General features: G+C 39.7%; 1 protein-coding gene across 5 annotated transcripts in view; it reads left to right on the top strand.

Annotated features, from left to right (window-relative positions):
* The window catches only part of RAPGEF4 (Rap guanine nucleotide exchange factor 4), a 317,379-nt gene that overhangs the window by 65,976 nt on the left and 228,999 nt on the right, over window positions 1–22,404 (top strand). For 4 of the 5 annotated variants that reach the window (XR_004441700.1, XM_033231107.1, XM_033231108.1 and 1 more), the window contains exon 4: window positions 9,308–9,454. Coding sequence is in view for 4 of the 5 variants with exons in the window: in XM_033231107.1 (XP_033086998.1) it covers window positions 9,308–9,454 (147 nt within the window). In the remaining variant the exon portion in view is untranslated. Of the gene's footprint in view, window positions 1–9,307; window positions 9,455–16,560; window positions 16,958–22,404 lie in introns of those variants that run through there. The other variant, XM_033231110.1, reaches the window with a different exon arrangement.

Here is a 22,404-nt window from a genome sequence, read left to right as displayed (position 1 = left end):
GCCATTGCAGGAGGCGTGAGCTGCAGGCTGACTGGGCCTTACCCTGTGGGTCTTCTCTGGGCTCAGGAAGCATCAGATAGTGGCATGGATTCCTACTGAGCAGGGGAACCCACTCCTTTCCCCTCTCATAGTCAGCCCTTTCCAGGCAGGCCAGAGCCACATGCTGCTTCTCCTTTCTGTTTTCCTCTCAGCCAAGTTTCCCTAATTTAAGGTTTCAAGAGACTGGAGGGGAGACAATAGTGCCTGGACGGGAGGATTTAAGGTTTCAAGAGACTGGAGGGGAGACAATAGTGCCTGGACGGGAGGAACGGTGGGCTCTGCCTTCTGGGGACCTGGGGCTGCGTTGCTTTCATTTCTTTTGTTACTGCCTTGAAAACATATTTGTCCTAAGAATTCTAGGAAATGCATAGATTATTCTGTCCCTATTACTTTCAGAAACTTTTAGAGGCTGACAAATCCTTGTAAGTATCTTTCTATAAATTATATTTATTCCACTACTCTATATCAAATGAAACCTACTGCAACATTCTTACCACTGTGTGTAATTGTCAGAGGCATCTCTCCCAGCTGCTCAGACACCCTTCCTGCCTTGGCCATTCTTCATCTTAACCCAAGAAAAAGAGCACCCAGAAGGGGACTGCCCACAGACCACTTCATCCTTCTAAGGTGTCCCAACCTGGCTGACACGTTCACATAGATTTCCACTGGGAGCATCCACTTGGCTTCCATCAGGGATTAATCCTTCCATTTCGCCAATAATATCTGTCCGCACCTACAATCTCTGACTGGAGCCTAACCAGGACCCATCCACCTCCAGATCCCCACTGCTGCACTCACCTGCACAAGATCCTCTCCTGTCTTGGTGCCTATGTAACTTGAAAGTTACATAGGGCTAAAAGTCAGATATTTTACATTCCCACTAGAATGAATAATACTATGGGTGTATTTTTTCTCAGTAATATTTTAATCGATTTAGGGTTAGAGATGAACATTGGGACAAGTTATAAGCAATAAATAAGCTTAAAAACAATAAATAGGGTTATAAATCTCACTGTATCAGATATTATCCAGCTCTGTGTGTGTGTGTGTGTGTGTGTGTGTACTTTAGAGACAGAAAGAAAGGGAGAGAGAAGGTCCTGTTTTTCTCTGCAGATTTTGTAAGTGAGGAGCTTTTTTGGCATAGTAAGTATCAAAATCCTAGATATATATATAAGATTTTAAATTAATCTTTACATCCCAAAAAGTAAAAAGCCTTTTCCAGTCATAGGAAAGAAGAATTTCTGATGACTGCTGACAGAATAAAGTTTATATTGCAAGATAGAAAATGGATGGTTTATTAATTCTTTAAAACTTTTACATTTCTATCACAGATGCTTATTTAAAGCTTTAGTATTTACCTAATGCAACCCACGGTGGTTAAATTCAGAACTCCTTTGAAATTCTATTGCCACTTAATTGGCTGTGGGTATTCACAGTTAGATTACCTGTAAATTGGGGATAATAGCTGTTATCTGAAATGAGCCGATGTATGCAAAGCACTTAGTACAAAGCCTGGGATAGAGCCAGAGAGTCTGTGCTTTTTGAAATTACCATTTCAGGAAAAGTTGGTTACAATGACTGCAATGCTGTTGTTTTATCACAAGAGGGCAGTGCCAGAATAGAAAACGCAGGAAATGTACTTGGGATTTGAAACAGTAGAAGTTTAACAATATTGTTCAGCCATTTCATGGATCAGAGAATCCGGGCTGCACTTGGCCTTGGTCATCACTTAATTTCATCCCTTCATCTGTCACTGTGAAATTATCTGGCACATTTTAGGTCAATTTCAGAAAAAAATCTCATACTAGTTTTCTCCCTAAAGTAAAATAATATGCTTTTATTTGCCTTCTCTTTTTTTCCTTCTACAGTAACAAATATGTTTTTAAGCATTGCATTTTTGTTTACAAAATTTGAAGAACACGTGTGTTTCACTGTAATGTGGATCTCTCTACCTTTGTCTGTCTTTCTCTCTTTGCCTCTCTGATTCTTCTATTCGCTCATTTCACTCCATTATTTTCAAACAGAGAACACTGCCATCATTGGAAACATTTTTTCTGAGCACATTTATTGAGCCCATAAAACATGAAAGGTGCCAAGTCCACAGCAGTTGTTTGTAATCTCTTCCTACTTGTCTATGCTCAGGTCAGGCTATTTGTTAGGAGCTGATTGGGAGTTTATTGAGCATCCTGCATCCTGTATTTAGTTTTGTTGCCATGTAATTCTTTGTTTGGGTGGTTGGATGCAAAACTGCGTCACAATGCTGGACAGACTGGCTCTCCACTGAAATGAGGCTGGCCTCCCTGATTCAGTTACCAGAATGCTAATGCTAGTCCATTCTCATCAAACCTTCCTGCGGCGGGCTTGCCTGATCTTGTTAAGCTTTGTTGAACGTACTAATTCCAGGGAAGTGTTCTAAAAGCAACAACTCTTGTCTTTGCTGTTTGTTAGAAAACACATTTGCCTGAGAAGTATTTTGCCCTCTTGCTTTGGCAGGAAATGCTTCTGACAGCACATACAATCTAACATCTTGAAAAATTAAGAGATTGGGTTCCATTTAATTTTATTACTTAAGATGACTTGGAGCACTCAGTAAATTCCAGCACTAAATTCAAGTTCGTGAAATAATCCCAGGTGCTGTGAAACTTAATGGCAAGTGTTGCCTATAGGCCTAAAATAAAACTTATAAAAACATTTGCCTTGTAAGAATTTATGTTCACACCTGTGAATAACCACTGCAGTCCAGTCTGGGCAACACAAGACCTCGTCTCTAAGAAAGAAAAAAATATGTTTCTGTCTCCACACATTTAAAGGACCAATTATTTTTCCCTTGGTGTTAACTCAATATATGTCCAAAACAATAAATTTGCCATGAGACAATGAACTCTTCTTGATCCATGAATATGGAAGTGAGTTAAATGTGCATAATAAGATGATCTGATAGCCCTTGAAGTTACAGTACAATTTTTAGAAAATCTTGATGTACTTACCACAGAGAATTCTATGTCTGTTTAATTGATTGATAGCTATTTTAAATTCCATCAGAATACCTATAACTTGTGTAAGTTGGATTTAAGCTGATGCTTATAGACATTATTTACTTGCAAGGCACAAGTGCCTTAGTTTGGATACCAGTCTTAGTTATCAGTAACACATAACCATTGGCTTTCTTAACACCATTCCCATTTCCATACTGTTTACTATATTTCATAATGAAACAAGTAAAATGCCTCATATGAGAATGCCTGCTTTAAGAAAACCCAGTGTACCATAACTCAGACGCACAAAGCAGATAAATTAAGGAGTGATTAGTTGCAGTACAAAAGGATTCTTTGATTTACAGCAGGGTTTGTCAGAAGGGCTCCTTTGAATACGAGCTCCCCCAGAGAGCTGAAGTGTTTTGCAGATCATTCAATCCACTTGACATCCAGACTAGGGGACAGAGAAACTTGGCATTTAAGTGTTGAAAGCCATCATTAGTTGAAGATTAACGAAATGAATATAGAGATTCTCTATTATTTAAATGATAGAAAAAAACTGCTTTGCTTTTTAGAAATATGGAAAACCCATACATGTATGTGACTAAGTTAGAAATAATAATTTCCGTTGTTTATGGAGCACCTATTATGTGCCAGAAACTAAACAGCACTATATGGATTCTGTGTACTACTTTATTTCTATTTAATACTGCTAATGATCTTACAAGAAAACTTGTGCCCATTTTACAAATGAGGATACTGAGGCTCTGGGGAACATTTTCCAAAGTCCACAGGTCGGTCATTGGCAGAGATAAGTTTTGAATTAAGTCTACCAAGGCCCCTGGCTGTTCTACTGTGCTGCTTCTGGGGGATTTTCCCTGCTGAGCATTGTGTGTTCTGACCTTGGTTAGCCTCCACGTGGGAGTCCTTTGCCTGATGCCCTGCCTTCCAGCACGGGTGGCTTCATCGCCATCTTTATTAACTTACCTAATGCCAGCTTTTATGAGTGAAGTTAACTGGACCCTGCATATCCCACTGAAAACATTGTGCCAAGACAGTGCTTATGACTTACTTCAGCTGGTACCCAGCTGGGTAAAGGAGGAGAACCTGAAATCTGGGGGGCATCCATGAAGGAGGTGAGAAATGTCTCCAAGGCATATTCAGGCAGTGCTGGGCAGGAGGGGCAGAGGAAGCAGGAAGGTGGTGTAACACAGCCCCCAGGTTAGTGTGGGGAGGGCTGAGGCTGGTCTAACCAGGGGTAGCATGATAAGGCTTGGCCTGCTGATAGGCGGCAGTCAAAAGCAGGCCCAGCGGTGGAGATGGGCAGCGGGCAGGCTGCCTAAGAGGTCTGGCCACAGAAGGACTGCCAGAGAGGAACTGGGACCCAGGAAGGGCTGTCAGGACAGGATACTGTGACTTTGAGAAGAATTAGGGTACCTGGCAGGTTAGCAAGGCAGAGACTCTGAAAGACAGAAACTCAGTTTCTCCAACCAGGGTCAGAACTCAGTTATTAGAACTGGGACACAGGATCAGAGTGGGAAAAGCAGAAATGCTGATTTTATTTTATTTTTTTAGAGACAGAGTCTTGCTGTGACTCCCAGGCTGGAATGCAATGGTGGGATCATAGCCCATTGTAACTTTGAGCTCCTGGAATTAAGGGATCCTCCTGCCTCACCCTCATGAGTAGCTGGGACCATAGGCAAACACCACCAGGCCTGGCTAATTGTTTATTTTTTTTAGAGATGGGGGTCTCACTATGTTGCCCAGGCTGGTCTTAAATTCCTGGCTTCAAGCAAGTCTCTCACCTCCCCTCCAGCAAGTGCTGGGATAACAGGCATGAGTGATTCAATTCAATTCTTAATTACCCGTTTGTGATTGTTTAAATTTCCCCTAATGAATAAGAGGATTGCCTGGGATCAAGTGGACCTCAATATTGGAATTGGAGGATTAGAGGAGGAGCAATGCCAAATGTTATATATTTTCCTAATGATTCGGACTTATTTGGTATTCAATAAATATACAGATTGGCTGACTGAAGTAAGAATCAGTATGAATTAAATTGGTACCTTAACTGATTTTCCAACTGAACCTTGGCCAAGAGGTACTTATACTTCCTGGGACCATCTAAGAAGAATTTGGGTAGATCATTAGACTGACTAATTTCTAGTCTCAGCTCTTCTACTTACTAGCCATCGTCTTGGGCAAGTCACTGAATATCCTTGAGCCTGATTTGCTTAACTTATAAAATAGCAATAGTACTACTGATATTGTTGGATTGTGTTAGTATGAGTGTCCACAATTTATTAAGCATGTGTTTTGAGTCAGGCACTACGCAAAGCAGTTTAAATACATTATCTCATTCACCTGTTGTGAGGAACAAATGAGGCATCGTCATTGAGACACTTGGCCAGTGTGTGGCCCAGTCCTCGCTCACACACATACAGATCAGTATGCACGCTGCTGCACAGTGGGTCTAAGGGTGGGTGGATGATTAAGTAAGGATGTCTGTGTTTTAGAAAGAGGAAAAGGAGTGATCCAGTGGACTGAGAGATGAGATAGCTGGATCAGATTGGAGGAAAAAGCCAGATGGCATGTCAGTGATATACCAGAGGCAATTTTGTGTGTGTGTTCCCATCAGCCCTTGTTATCTAGTAGAATTGATCTCAGGTAACCCAGTATGTTTTCGTAACAGAATGAAGTCTTCCCATATGTCACCCAAAATGTACTGCACTTAACGATGTGTCTGATGCAAGTGGTAAGTGACGCTTTGGCCTCTGTCCTTATTACAGAAGTCTCTTTGGGAATGCTGGTTTGGTCCGGTACCTCCCCAGAGGTCTCAGTGCAATTTAGGACCCACAGCCATCTTGGCTTACCCACCCCCGTGTTTTGGGTTTCCCCAGAAGCAGACCTGGAGAAAAGGATTTGGCTACAAGTGGTTTTTTGGAGATGATCTTGGGAAGTATCATAACAGAGTGGGAAAGTGAGACAAAGAAGAAAGGAAAGCCAATCAAAGTGTTCTAATAAGAGCGTTTCCACTCTAGGCAACTGGGCTCAGTCCTTCAGGAGGCCTGCTAAGAAACCGTGAAGGGCAAGGAAGCTGGGGTGTTTATCTTCCCACTCTCATGTCCTACCACTCTCATGGCAATGATTGCCCCTTAAAGGCATTAACTGCCTAGCACTCTGCCCTCAGGCAGAGCGAGGGTGCAGATGCTTGAAGTGGCACACTGCACAGAGCCATCCAGAAAGCTACAGATGACCTCAGGGGTGAGTGGGGAATCTGGCAGGGCTCCAGCAGCATCTGCTAAACCACCATCGCATATTGAAGTCAGGTTTTTAAATCTTCACTTCCCCTTTGAAAGTTCTCAAAACAAATTGCCATCTTACCACAAAATAGGACATTCCTTCACTGTTATCATTTCATGTTCCCTGCATAGGTGCTGATTGCTTTCTTCAGTCTCTGTGTTACTGTAAACATCTTCTTTCAGATGGCATCACTGAATATTAATCTGCAAATGAGCAGAAAATTAATAAAAGTGTTCTTTTGAATAGTCCCTATTAAATAAGTATTGAGACATGAGCAGTATGTGTAAGCATAAAAGAAATGGTTATGTTACATCCAGAAATAGACACTTTCAGCAGCAGGCAAAGGCAGGCATTAAGCCCATCTATAGGGTTTCAGACTTGGAATCCTGACCCATGGAGATCTGATCACATGTTAGTGTGGACATCTAAGAGTGCTGCTTCTTCTACACCCACTCACATTCATTCTGTCCACTTTTACCCTGCCTTTCACCATACATGCTGAGCAACATATATTGGTTCTGCTAAGTGAGAGAACATTTGGATGTCAATTTCTTTATTTGAAAATTACTGTCTCAGCACATTGCAAGGCCCTGCCCGTGATTTAAATGTAAATAAGGGCTAGCACCCATAGACTGTAAAGATAGTGAATAGTCTTTAGGGTGAAAATGTTCTTCTTGGCACCTTCTATTTTTCTGTGCCCAATTATCCCAGTGCCCAACCATATCTCCCAAATTCATTCAGATTTCTAAGTAAATTTGTCCTAAAAAATACTCCAAATCTGCTGAAAGTAAAGTTTGAACTTGTAAACTATACTCCTTTCAGGTGAGGTTTTCCAGTCCTAATTTTAAGATCATATCTTATAATTTGTGACTCCTTGTCCTTAAATTTGAGTGCACCCAGTGTGAAAGAGAAGATCTAGAAAGGACTGATCCCACACTTAATTCTGGTAGAAGAATTGATTCCTGAAACCAGCCCAGAGTGCTTGAGCCAATGACTACAGCTGGGTACTCACTGGCATGGTTTTCCGCTTACAGAGGCGGTCCTGACACAGAAATACACTGAGGAGCACAGTTGGCAGCACTGCCGTGATGAAATTTTGTTGTATGTGATAAGGCATGAGTCAGGTCGAAATCTCCTGGGAAAATCCAAGAACAATTGCAATCTTATGTCTTTATTACAAGAGTTGATTATTGGCAAAAGACAGGCTCACGTGTGTCTCCCAGCCTCAGTATTTCTTTGTGTACTGTTTGGTGACAAACTACTTGTGTTGGGGATGGGAGGTGAGAAAGAAGACTGATTAATCCATAAACTATACAACTAGCTCAGGAATAACTGAGAGATTCCTAGTTCTTTTGCATTATACTTCGCAAATAACCATATATATGTAAAATATGTGAATGATGTGAGTGGTATTACTTAGGGTCCATTTCAGGTTTTTAAGACATGCTGGAAAGTACAAACTAGGCAAAAGAATTCTTTCCGAAGGGTTCAGGTGATAGAAAAATGAAATAGACTAGTGGGAACTTCAGGGAACCTGCTATTCCAGAGAATTGTGAAAGTCTGTGATTTATCATAATCTATCTTGTGTTTTTACTAGCATTTAAAAATTGCTCAGAAAAACCTAACTCATTGACTACTGATATTTCATTTCTGGGGATATTTTCCTGAGTGAATTTGTTTGCAGTTGCCTTTCTGGAAAATGTATTAGCAGGCTTTTCTTAACTTCTTCCCTGATCTTTTGTTCTTTTCTGAGATATTATTGATTTTATTTTCCCAAACGTAATTTTATATGGTAATATCTGTTCAGAAGCAGTTTGCTATGGTTGAAGGAACTGAATTCTTATGGGCATTTGTCTTAGTAATGTGGTTACAGAGTTACTAACTTGATCTTAATAACATTTGCCTATTATCGTATATTAGATGCATGAAAGGAAAGCTGGGCTTTCTAACTCAGAGGATTACCCTTGTGTGTCTCCCTTAGTTTACAATGCCTTACAAAATTAATGTCCAGGTGATTTTAGTGGCTATTTGCATTATTTGAAACTAGATAGGATTAAATCCAAACATTATCACCAGTGTTGCATGCAGAGAGGAAATTACTTTTTTTGGTACACCTTAAAAAACTTTTTAATCATCGATTCATGACATTTTATAAACTAGTCACACTGTACTTCATCGGATGCTGTTTTTACTCTGCTGTGGCTGCAGGAGGCAGCATGATACAAAAATCTTGTAATCTTATCGTCAGATTTGGTTAGAATCCGGCCACTGCTTATCAACTGTGTGAACTGGGGCTGTGTAGATCCAGCACTGTGACCCTCAGCTTCCTCATCTTGTCAAGACAGACAGTGCCAGTTTCATATTGAAATATTGTAACTGCACTCTCTAACTTAAAAAAAAAACAACAACCGAGCTCAGCTTCAATAGATTTCTCCTCTTTTCTGAAAACAGATAGTAGTTGTATAAAAGGGTAAGATTCCTGCTGGCAGTTTTATTCGTAATATCCTCAACGTAGAAACAACCCAAATGTCCACCAGTAGGAGGATGATAAGCAAATTGAAGCACACCTACGTTATGGGAAACTACTCATGAATAAAAGGAAGAACTTATGGATCCATGCACCAACATGGATGAATCTTACAGACATTATGTTGAGCGAAAAGGAAACCAGGCACAAACAGGAGAATATCGTCTGACTTCTTTTCCATGAAGTTCTAAAACAGGAAAAATTTTTTCATGGCAGAAATCAGAACAAGTGGTCTGAGGGTCTTGCCTGGAAAGGGGCACGAGGGGACTTTTGGGGTTGATAGAAATATTCTGTCTCGATCTGTGTGGTAATTACACCGGTATATATATTTGTCAAGACTTGTTGGACCGTACAATTAAATTGGATGTTTTACTTTGTACAAATTATACTTCAGTTAAAGGAAAGAAAACACCTATCCATTACATGTTTAATTTTCTAATGACTAGTTTTTTGGGATCCTTAGGATGCCGTGACCATCTGTACCCTGGGAATTGGGACGGCCTTTGGAGAGTCCATTCTGGACAACACACCCCGCCATGCAACCATCGTTACCAGGGAAAGCAGTGAACTGCTCCGCATCGAGCAGAAGGACTTCAAGGCACTATGGGAGGTGAGCCCTAAGGCTTCTTTGTCAATTAATGCAGTTTCAGAAAAGAAAGGGAGCTGCCACATGGATAATGGCATTACAGTCAAGCCTTAATGTGTTCTGTTCTGAGCTGGTAGATGGAATTTAATTTTCAAAACTTGTTTTTGAAATGAGTGAGTGAAAAAGCCATTTTGACACAAGACATCCTTTTTTTTTGTTTAATTTAGTGCTTGCTCAATTTTCTGTAGTTTGACATACCTTATAATTATTTCTTGAATGACCATAGAGTGTTTTATGTATTTTCTCCCTCCTTTTCCGCAGATGTATTCTTAACCAGGGAACAAAATACTTTGACATTTTCTTTTGCATTTTAAAAATCATCATTGACATGTTCCCTGGGAAAGTGGAATGAATGGGGTTAACATCTGCTTCATTTAAATGCTTTTAAAAATGATGTGCCCTATAATAAGATATGAAAAATGGAGGTACATAAAGATGTCTGGTTACTTGCCAACTTCAAAATGCATAGGTGGCACAGCAGTGGATGGATGCAACTGGTCCTAGTAGCTTTTGCATTTACCGTTGCTTACCAGAGCCCCTTAAAGTATTGCACTCATTTACAAGAAGTATGAGGAATAAATCATCTTATATGCAGTCATGGCAAATAGAGCACTTATAAAGGCCCAGCTAAGCCTTGCATCTTTTAGACTCGTTCTTTTCAGTTCTTTAAGCTTCTGATTTTAACCTGCTCCTTGTCTTTGTCCTTAGCTCAGTATGTCCAAGTGTTAACCCATCAAGCTGCAGGCTTCACCACTGGTCCCAGTATGGCTAAGACTTTAAACCTGATCTAAAAAGAATTTTGTGTAATCAAATAGTTTCCTCCAGAGCCAAACAAATGGCAGATGCATTAAGGGAGCCAACCTGCAGGTGAATGAGTGATGCTTTGCCTTAAAAGTCATGCAAAGCCTTGGAAGGCCTTGGTGGTGAAACCTGTTACTTTTATTCTTGGCAGTAGTGAATAAATTGTGAGGTTACTTGTTTGAAATATTTCTCTTAGAAAATATTAAAGAGCTCCAACCGTTCTGTAAAGTTCAGAGACAAAAGCTAGTTTTAGGAAGGAAAATCGAAAGTAGGTTTGCATGAGGTGTATGTGGAGAGATTTTCTGTCAATTAAAAGAGAACAAGCTTAAGGCAAATAAGCCACTTTTTGGATCTTTCATTTTAAAAGGTAAACTGAAAAGTCTTTTTCAAAAGGGGAGTTTGGAAAACTGGTTTTCAGAACAAAAATGATTTCTAACTGTGATGTGTGTCATTATAACCACTTTTGTCTGTGATGACTTACTCAAATTGCTGAGAGAGGATGTTTTGCGGAAATATTTTAAAAATTTATTTTAATTAGGAGCCCTTAGTGCTGAGAAGGAAGCTTCTAAGAGGTTGCTACCCATGAACATTAAAACAAACTTATTATTAAAAAAAATTTCAAACAGACAGAAAATCAAAAAGAATAGTACAATGAACACCCATTCACCCCCACCGAATTCAGCAGTTGTTAATGCAGAGCCATATTGGCTTCGGCTTTGCTTGTTGCTGTTGTTGTTGTTGTTTTTTTGGTAAATTACTTTATTGTAAATGATAGACATATAATATTTCTCCCTAAATATTCAGCATATATCTCAAAAAACTTAGAATATCCTGTTACATACCCTAAGGCCATTATCTCACCTATAAAACTAATAATATCCTAATATTATCTAATACCCAGTCTGTATTTCAAATGTCCTTAATTGTCTCATAAATATCTTTTATAGCTTTGTTTCAAACCAGTCTCCGATAAAGAGCCATGTCTTACATTTGATTGTTATATCTAAGTCTCTCTCTCTCTCTCCCCCCACCCCCACCTCTCCTTTTCTCTCTTACTTTCCCCCTGCCCCATCATGGCATTGACTTGTTAAAAAGGCCAGGTCAGTTTCTCCCAAATTCAAGATTTGTCTGATTGTTTTTCTCATGGTATCTTTTTTTGCACTTCTATCCCAGGGTTTCCTATAAATGGAAATTAGGCTAAAGGTTTGATTAGATCAAGTCAAACGTTTTTGGCAAGAAAATGTGAAAAGTGGGCCGGGCATGGTGGCTCAAGCCTGTAATCCCAGCACTTCGGGAGGCCGAGACGGGCGGATCACGAGGTCAGGAGATCGAGACCATCCTGGCTAACACGGTGAAACCCCGTCTCTACTAAAAATACAAAAAATTAGCCGGGCGAGGTGGCGGGTGCCTGTAGTCCCAGCTACTCGGGAGGCTGAGGCAGGAGAATGGTGCGAACCTGGGAGGCGGAGCTTGCAGTGAGCTGAGATCCGGCCACTGCACTCCAGCCTGGGCGACAGAGCGAGACTCCGTCTCAGAAAAAAAAAAAAAAAAGAAAATGTGAAAAGTGATGCTAAGGACACCAACAGGATTGTAATGTCTGGTTGCTCTGTTGATGCTAAGTTTGATCCCTTGGTTAGGTTGTATCAGAGTACATTTTAGGACTGTTTTCCACAGATCTTTCCCTTAGAGGAAAAATATTTAATAGGGACATTGATATGGAGGGCTGTCCTTGCTATCTAAAACCTTGCCACCTGTTTTGCAGTTCAGTGGGTCCACCTCTTCACCTGTAACCTCAGAGCATGATTTGTGATCTCCCTTGCCATTGGCTTAAGTGTACTGGGAACGACATTCAGAGAGCTATTTGGAGTTGATAAGAGTGGATAGTTTTTAGTCTAACCTCTTTTACAGGGTAGGGACTGAAATCGCATAGTGAGTAAGAGATTAGTCAGATGTTTCATTTTATTTGCCTGTTCATGCAACTAAGTGTAGAGTGTGAATTAGATGCTCAATCAACGTTTTAATTGTCTAAACTGAAAATGCAATAAACCCCATTATCTAGCAATCTGTTCATCAGGACTTCATTAACGGGCACACTTGTGCACATACAGTACATGATAATCCTAAAAAATTATACAACTCTAAAGTACCTTCTGAATAAAAAAGATTGAATTCTGTTTATTGTCTATTCATTTATTCATAATATACAGAGTATCTCCCATGTGTTAGGTATATGTATATGTATGTATGTGGGTGTACTCAGATGTTTGTGTGTTTATACATATATACAAATCTGTATGCTTCTGCTCTCAGGGTAGGGGCTTCTGTTCCACTCAGAGGAGACAGAAAATAAAAATCATAGAATCTCAGAGCATAATATATCATTAAATAACTTTAGGTGTGTGATTGGAATATTGGTGATCTATACATGGCATATATAGCACTAATCTGCTTGCAAAATATTTGATAACCACAATGCCTGTTCTTTGATATGTCAGATAATAGGGTTAGTAAAATTATTCCGTCCTTGTTCTGGTAAAATCCATCCTGTGCTGGTATCTGTTAGCAAAATTTGAACCCAAGCTCATGCTGTCAGCAGAAGCCTAAGTCATGTAGATCACCCAAATATCAAAAGGGAAGAACCATACAGGGAAGAATTACATATTCAGGATTCAGGCCGACTCCTGAGTCATCACTGAAATGTAAGAGCACAGACAGAAGGCATCAGATGGTGGGAAGTAAACTAGTACAACCACTATGGAAAACAGTGTGGAGATTCCTTAACGAACAAAAATAGAACTACCATTTGATCCAGCAATCCCAACTCTGGGTATCTACCCAGAGAAAAAGAAGTCATTATACAGAAAAGATACTTGCACATGCATGTTTGTAGCAGCATAATTCACAATTGCAAAAATATGGAACCAGCTCAAATGCCCATCAGTCAATGAGTGGATAAAGAAATTGTGAGATATATATATATATAATGGAATGCTACTCAGCCATAAAAAGGAACAAAATCATAGCATTCATAGCAATCTGGGTGGAAATGGAGACCATTATTCTAAGTGAAGTAACTCAGGAATAGGATACCAAACATCGTACGTTCTCACTCATACATGGGAGCTAAGCTATGAGGTTGCAAAGGCATAAGAATGACACAGTGGACTTTGGGGACTTGGGGGAAAGGGGAGAGAGGGGTGAGGGATAAAAGACTACCACTGGATACAGAGTACACTGCTCAGGTGATGGATGCACGAAAATCTCAGAAGTCACCACTAAAAAACTTATTCGTGTAACCAAATGCCACTCATTCCCCAAAAGCCTATTGAAATTTTTTTAAAAAGAGAGAGAGAGAAAAAAAAAACCACTACAATGTATATCATGCAAACATAAAAAGAAAGCAGCGGCAAGGTCAACTGGATAAGGCCTCCACAATCAGGGAGGTAAGGTGCTCAGAGTTCACTGTTCGGTGACAGGTTCCAAATAGTAAAAATTAGAGAACCTGAATCAGAGACCCTGTGTCTAAATTTGCATGTTCATCTCAGTTGAGTGTTTACTTTTGAGGAATGTCCTGGTGGGCTTATTTCATGGCAGGCACTCTTATGTTGGGCTTTGTTTCCTTGTAGGTACTCTTACTGTCACTTATAGAGGCTGCAGGCTAGAACACTTCCATCAGGATTCTGAGTTGCTTCTAACTGAAAATTATGGTCCCTAATCACTAACAGGTAGCACAGTCAAAAAGTAGTCCTTTAATAGACTGAGCAAATACTGTACTTTATATCTTGCACTTGGGACTTTAATGGTAGCACAAAGCTAGGGAATTCCTTTTCTTTTCCAGGTCAAGGGCAAGTTTCCTAGGCTTCCTCAGGTATGCCCTCAGAGAACCACACGTAAGGTTTTGAAGTCCTGTTTAATTCCATCCCCAATACCTCTTGCTTTATATTGTCTATTCTGCTGTAAGTCAAATAGGCAACACTCAGAGTATTTTTAAAAAATCATCATCATAAATGTGATCAGAAGCATTTCCTCAATGGTCTCTATAAATCTATCAAATAAAATAAATATTCCCTAAGATATAACTGAGGTAGCAGCTTGGCACTTTTTTTTCTTTTGTACCCTACATCTTTCCTAATGAAAATGACCTGGTTTCCTTCTCCCTTTCCCTGTTTCAATTGCCAGTTTTGGTCAGATCTGAGGGTGCTGGGTTGTTCTATCTTAAAGTCAGGTCATATTTTCTTAGCTTGAATGAATTATGTTAAGTTTATTCAGATTTGGTAAATAATGCCTCTCTCCATTTACGCCCCTTTAATATTAGAACTTAATGAAAAATATTAACCAGGGTATAAAACATCTCATTTTCCAGTAACATTTCAGGAAGGAGGCAGAGATGGGGAGAGATAAATATTGGAGACAGTATGTTTCTGAATTACATACAGAAGAAAATGGATTTAAAAGTCTTAGAATACCATTTTTAGTTCTTAAGACAATTATAATTTACATTTAAACTCTGACACTAGTGGCATTTTCTACCCTCAGTAAGGAAGTTAAATGACAAAGCAGTTAACTGTAAGTTTGGGAGTTTAAAGCAGTTATTATATTGATAGTTGATCTAAGATTATAGGTATTTTATGATTGATAGTAGCTCTTGGAATAAATACAAAACCGATCTATTTTCCAAGTCCATGAATTTCTGTTCAGCACAGAGAGTATAAGAGGGTTTCCAATGGCTAGAACAAAACAGTGAGGGTTTTGTTGGGTTTTCTTCTTGGCTTTCTGTCTGATGTTGTGTTTGTATGAGGATGATTTCAGGTTTGTGGCATGTTTTGATATTTTTACATGGAATATTTCAAATACATGAAATTGAATGAGGTGATGAGTCCACTGTGTTCAGGAAAGTAGATTAGAGAGGTGCTCTTGGTTAAATCCATAAAGAATGCTTCTGAGAGGCCCTTGAACTTGTGTTTACCACCTGTTTACCTGTAGTTCAATTGCATGAACACCATTCTGGAAAAACTTCCCTGTTACTGTGAGCCATGTTTGAGCATATTCAAAATAATAACACATATTTCTGAGTACGTTCTTAAAAATTAAAGACAATAATAAAATTACAGAGCCATTAAAAATAAAAGCAATGTTTTAAATTTGTAGTCTGACCTGTGTCGCAATAAAAGTGATTTCTTAGCTGTGATTGTTGTCTGGAAGCCTCTTGACCTACTATTGTGATTTTATTCCAACCAGGGCAAAATGTGTCATGGAGAGCTATTGCTTGGATATAATGATTGGCACATTAAATTTACGCCTCAAATGTGTCTGTGGCCTCAGTAAACGTTGTTAACTGACTGAAAATGTATTTCATGCTTTATGAGATACAAAACTGAGTGGTAAAAATAAGAAAGTTAACGTTTCTGTCTTAAGAAAAGCCATTAGTAAATAGGGATATTAATCAGAATAATGAATGTTGTTGAAGAAATATGTTTATGACTGTCTCTATTCCCTAATTTTCAGAATGTTTATTTTTCTGTAAGATTCTATCAGATATGTTGACAGTTGTGGAACCAAAAAGCTTTTTAGTTACTTCTATTTACTGACTTTTTTTAGAGTAAATTGGGGAAAATCCCTTTTCCATTAATAATCTTTCAAGCCACAGTGAGAATAAGGATTGTTTGAAGCAACAGCAGCTTAGTCTTTGCTAAGGTGCTTTAAAAACGCTGTTAGAATAATGTACCTTCCAGAGGCACCTGCTCTTGTTCCAGTAGGCTTGATGTTTCTATCTGTCTGTAGCTGTCAGAAAAATGAAAGCCAAATACTTAAAAATTAATATCTCAGAACACAGATATCCCAGAAGTTCTCAGGTAAATTGTATGGCTTTATCCACCATACTAACAATTTCAGGTTGTTTCACTTTTGCATTAATGGTAGGCTTTCCAGATTTATATTTAATGGACTTGGGTATTGAGTTAGGACTGCCTGGCCCACCTGCAGACAAGGCAGCCCCTTGCCTGCCTGATAATGCACAGGGACCGAGACCCACACCCTCATCGGGAGTAACCAGAGCCTCAAAGCCAAGGGGCCTGTATTCTCCCAAGTCAGGAGCCCGAGCTTACTTTTGGCAACTTTGGAGCTTGTACTGTAGGGTTACTTCTCAGGCCAGAAATTTGCATCAAAGGACTAAGAAAAATATATCCAAAAATAAACATGAAAGCCAAGACTTCATGCCAGGAACTCCAGCCACACACATCCTGTTGGCTGGTTCTCTAGTCTTTCTCCTCACAGTTCTGATTCTTTTAAACCAAGCGGAAGCCTGCTCCGATGACTTGGACTTATGTCTGCACCAGGGTCTTATTCCTGTATCTTCAAGCTTTTCCATGGAGTGGCAAAATGATTCAAATCCAGAAAGGAAGGGAGTGAAGTTATTAGGAGCTAACTAAAGTTAAAAAAAAAAAAAAAAAAAGGAAGTGTTTTCTTATCGCCTTAGACTGCCTGAGCTTTCCTGGAGAACCATCAGCACCGGTTTCCTCTCTGTGGACTGAGATCCACTCAGTGGTAGACACGAACAGGGAATGATCGGCAATGAAGGTACATTTTGCTGATCAAATAAAGGATAGATATTCCCTGGATGTCTGAGAACTTTGAGACACGGAAAAAGAAGGACGTATGCTCTACAAGGTCAGAATGGATCTTTTTATTTTTTTAGTGAAGGGTGGGAGAGTGGGGAAATACTACATGTTACTGTTTGCATTTTGGAATTGTGCTCAAAAACATCTCTGGCTTTTCTAATTATGTTCCACCAGACCCAAATATGTACCATGGCAGGGACATAATTTGATTTCATCTTTGTTTGTGGTGTGTGTGGGGCCAGGGGGTGAGTGGTGGCTCATCTTTCTGTTAGTGAAGCATGTTTATTTAGCCTGATGATCTTAAATATGTTTCTAGAAGATAAATAAAGGTAGTTGTTCATAACTAGGCAGAGTAACATTTATCACAGCAAAATTACATACATGTATTTGTCTAGTGACATATTTGAATGGCACATATTAAAAATGAATTTTGTTCAAGGAAACAGATTGTGGGTGATGGTGTTTCACCTTCCAGGCCCCTGGAAGGTGTTTTGCCTGTAGCTCTTAGACTCAATGAAGTCCTTGGTGTTTATGAGCATTCTGTTACATTATTGATAACTGAGAGTTCTACCTGCTCCCCAAGCAATGATTTCACTATTTCTCAGAAGATGATCGGGGGGTCTGAGTAGATCGAGGCTTGGCTGGCAAATGCTAGGAATGCCCATATGCTGTACAGTGGGCCTGCCGGCAAAGTGCTATAACCAGTAGCTGCTTTCTCTGAGCTGGCGCTACTTTGGGTGTTCATTTCAGGAGTGTAGAGTGAATATTCACATCTTTGAGGAGCTGCTGTTAAAACAGTTTCGGAAATGCTTCCCTTGGCCGTGCACTAGCCAGGACTCTGTTGACACCTCACCCCCACTCTCTCCCCTGCACTGTTCTCTTACACTGGGCCCCCTCACTCACTCAGCTAAGCTACTGAGCAGCCTGCCCTTCTCAATAGCCGCTCACCTCAACAGTAATTGATGCCACATTAAACATTTAATCTCTAAGAAGCTTCTGTCATATTCAGCAAACATACTTGTTTCCACCAGGTGGAGGTGCAAAATGCACTATGTTTGCCTTTCTGTGGTTTACAATCTAGTGGAGAAGACAATCATAGACACAAATATGAGACAAACTGAAAAATGCTCTAAGAAAGATCCAGCGTGCTAAAGGACAGGGGCAGAGCAAGACGAGATCCATTTCCACCAAGGGCCTCATTTCATCCAAGGACAAAGAGATCTGCTTCTGAATTCTTATGTGGGTAGCAAGGCTGTTTTTCAGCATCCCTAAAGGATTGGGGACAGTTAACCAAATGGTAGCATTTGAGGCAGGCTTGTCCCGAGGGACTGAGCCCACAGAAAAGGGGCTGGGCTTCTTCACTCTGTGGTTATGTTGTGTGGCACTCTGGGTTCTTCTCCTTTGCTAGGCCCCTGGGCAGGCGTGGTGAGAACTCAGCCTGTCATGTGTTGTGTTTCCAAATGTCTGGGTTTGTTTTTTGTTGTTCAGCCATCATCTGGAGAAATCCGCTCTGGGGTTTAACGGGTTCCCCCAGGCAAAGGCAGTTCTAGCTGGGAAAGCTTTAAGAACTTGAGACTTTCAGAAGGAACTCGTGGTGTGGACTGGGAGATACTGTTAAGCTCTTTATGTGTAGAAAACCCTGTGGTCATGGGACTTTCCTGCTCTCATGGGGCCAAATTCCACTCCTGAGTCGTTTCTGGGCTGCTGTGAGAGGTTAGGGCACAGTCACTGGGGCAGAGGGTCTGACACAGAGGATGAAGCAGCAGGAAATCCTGTCACTAAGTTGGCTTCTCCGAATTCCTACAGTCTTGCCCCTGTTTGATCTCACTGACCTCAATGTTTTGAGCTGTCTAGCCCAAACCAATAAATGCAAGACAAACCATCCAAAGGTTGTTGATGTGGTTGAATGGTCTGGCCTGAGATTCTGGTCTATTCTTGGTTTAACCCAACTTTGCTGGATGACATTTTGCAAAGCTCTCCAGCTTCCTAGGCCACTTATTGTAAAATAGAGATACCTTTACCTAAATCCTGCCTTGCTGACAGAAGTGGTCAAAGTTCATGTTGATTGATTCTTACGTGCCTTATGAGTTAAAAAATCTAGTGTCCCCCTCCTCCCTTTTTGGTTTGCAAATTAAAGAAGGGTGAGCCACAAATTCTGTGAATGGAAAGAATAAAATATAGGGCAGTAGTTCATATTGTATCAAAATATATTATTTGGAAGGGGAGAAGAACTTTTTGGTATCTTTCATAATTTATAGTTGTAGTTCTTAAAACTGGTTTCACATTAGAAGTATCTGGGAAGCTTTTTAAAAGATTTCCATGCCAGGGCTTTTGATAGACTGTTGAAGCCAAAATCTCTAGAAGAGAGAGCCTCATCAGTAGCTTCTGAAAGCTCCTCAGATGAGTCTCTGGACAGCTAGAGCTGAGAACCCCTTCAGCAGTGGGTTTTGATAATTCACCATTCCCCTTTGTGCTTACTTCTGCATACACCTGGCTGGCGTCCTTGCCCTGTGCTGAGACGCTATGATTGAATAATATGTTTGTTCCTTACAAGTCTGTGTTGAATTTCCTAGTGTAATTTGTCCTTCTCTCCTACAGACATTCTACTTCCAAATTAGAGTTTCTGGTAGATTTATGTAATAATGGAAGTCAATACTTTAGAGTCAGAAGCTGTGGGGTTTGTTCAAGGCTTTATTAATTAGAGGCTGCCTATGTGGAATGGTTATTGAAAGAGTGAGAATAAGGTGCAAGATCATCCCCAAATTCCATATTCTCTTGACAGTCTGAGCAATGGTGTCTTTCACAATTGGTAGCTCCTGGGAAATTTCACTGTATGCCTATGAGAGAATGAGAGTAAAGAAGACAGGTAATAATTTTACTGTTACTATGAATGAAGTTCTGAATTCATGGATCCCCTAGGAATCGTGGGAGTTCTCAACTATCCCCAGACTATACTGTAAGAACTACTTACCTACAATAAATTCCTGGGAGAAGAATCACTAGTTTGAAGAACATAAAAGCTTTTATGACTCTTGATAAATATGATCACATTATTTTCAGTAGCTTTTATTCTGCCCCCAACAGTATTTGAGCATGCTTATTGCTTCTGGCCTTGGCCAGTGTGACCATTATATATACAGATGCTCCTCAACTTATAATGGGGATGCATTGAGATAAACCCATTGTAAGTTGAAAATATCATGTCAGTAATGCATTTAATACACGTAACCTACTGAATACCATAATTTAGCTTATCCCATCTTGAATGTGCTTAGAACACTTACATGAGCCTACACTTGGCCAAATTGTCTAACACAAAGCTTATTTTATAATAAAGTGTTGAACATCTCATATAATTCATTGAATATTGTAGTAACTGTGAAAACCAGAATGGTTGTATGGCTACTTGAAGTATAGTTTCTACTGAATACTTACTGCTTTCACACCATTGTCAATTTGAGCAATTCTAAGTTGACCCATCATAGGTTAGTGACTGGCTCTGTGTGTGTCCAGTGTAATAATAGGCATTGCTACTGTAAGTGTGCTTCTTTGATGACCGGGATGCTTGAGGTTTTCTTATCTATTTTTTTTTTTACCGATTATAAATACCCAGTGTAACATGTCCTCTTTTGGGACATGTTATTCATATGAATTAAATACATTGGCATTTATTGACCAATTTACATGAATGCTTTATATGATTGAGACATTAGCCCTCTGTTAGAATTTCTGCACATATTTAATCTTGGTCTGTTTACTTTTCATGTTTCATAATATTTAATGTACATACATTTTAAATTCATTAAATCCACCATCAACCTGGCTATTTCATGATTTAAAAAATTAAAATTCGTTTTATAAAGGTATTACCTTCATTTATAGTGGATTTGGGAAATAACATGATGTAAGTAATAATGTGTTTTACCCAATGGTGTTGGGTGCATGAATTGATGGGCGTTTTAAAAATTTTTTGTTGCTTCTCTCATTTGCTTCAGAAATTTATTAAATATTCTTACAGATCCATATCTTGCCTCTAATTGTTTCCTATAACCTCTATGTAAACCTTATTTTATGATCTATAACAAAATTTTGTGAAGATTTCTTTTGTGGATATTTGCACCATGATCTATGGTCAATCTTCCACTCCTCTAGCTGTTGGGTGTCTGTGAAGATCCCAGCGATTTGATTGTGGAAGGCTCTGGTCCTTTGCTTTCCTTTGCCTCTATGCCATGCCCTCCCGCAAACATGCTTTAAGCTTTGGTCTGAGTGAAACCATCCAGTAGAATTGTGATCTTTTCTGAAGTTAGAGAAGCGAGTTCTCTTTTTTGTGTATGCATCCATAACTGCCTTCTCTTTTCCACTGTCCAATACTGTGTCTACCTCTTTAATAGTTGTGGAGAAAGTACTGAAGCTCTTACCACTAAGTTTTAATGAAACGGGTTTTCATTTTTAGGCCTTCGCTATTTGTTGTGGGTTTTAGTTTATCTGTTTGGAAGGTGTTTTTGCCTATGCTTAGCTTTGTTTAAAGTTTATAGAATTGCCAAATGCAAATATTCTAAAAAAGGAAGAAAAGCTCTATAATAACTTTCACTATATACAATTCCCATTAAAAGCACACAGAACTTAAAAATGGGATAATGTAGTAAAATGATCAGATATTGGATTTAGTAAGAGATACACCTGTTCTCAGGGACATACACTACTTTGTGAACAACACCTTGAAAGGCGTTCGCTTATTTAAAAAGGTATAAAGCCGGGCTTGGTGACTCATTCCTGTAATCCCAGCACCTTGGGAGGGCAATGCGAGCAGATTTCTTGAGCCTAGGAGTTTGAGATCAGCCTGGACAACATGGTGAAACCCCGTCTCTACAAGAAACACACACAAAAGTTTAGCCCAGCATGGTAGCATGTGCCTGTAGCCGTGGGAGGCTGAGGTGGGAGGATCACGTAAGCCCTGGGAGGTCGAGGCTGCAGTGAGCCATGATCATGCCACTGCACTCCAGCCTGGGTGACAGAGCAAAACCCTTTCTCAAAAAAAAAAAAAAAAGTATAAAGTTTTAAGATAGTGTTTTAAAGTTAGTGTTTTCTCTGAAAACTGTACTGCTAGTCACACTCTCTCCCTCAACATTTTCTTTCCTTCCTTACCAAAAAGTTTCATAATACATAACAAATTGTACCTTATTAATAAAGTGATAATTACTAAATGGAAATTAATAAATTAAAAGCCTTCGGTGAATTCCTGATAATAACAGTTGCAAGCATGTGTAGAATCCTCTAAACAGCTGAGTCCTGGCTCTGTTAATCAAGACATTAATATATTTTAGCACAGTTGGGAATCCATCTCCCCTGAATTCTCTTTCTTGTTTTCTGCTTGCTACTTTGTATTTCCTTCTCCCTTATCCAAGCCCCTCCTCCAGACCTCACCTAGATCTGAAACATCAGACTTTACCCTTCAGCATTTCAGCCTGGCTTTCTCTCTGCCTCTCCTTGTCCTAG

This window comes from Trachypithecus francoisi, unplaced genomic scaffold (genome assembly GCF_009764315.1).
Source record: "Trachypithecus francoisi isolate TF-2019V2 unplaced genomic scaffold, Tfra_2.0 Lachesis_group13, whole genome shotgun sequence".
NCBI classification, from domain to species: Eukaryota; Metazoa; Chordata; class Mammalia; order Primates; family Cercopithecidae; genus Trachypithecus; species Trachypithecus francoisi.
Note: the sequence above shows the minus strand (reverse complement) of the source record. Positions and strands in the feature narration are given on the sequence as shown.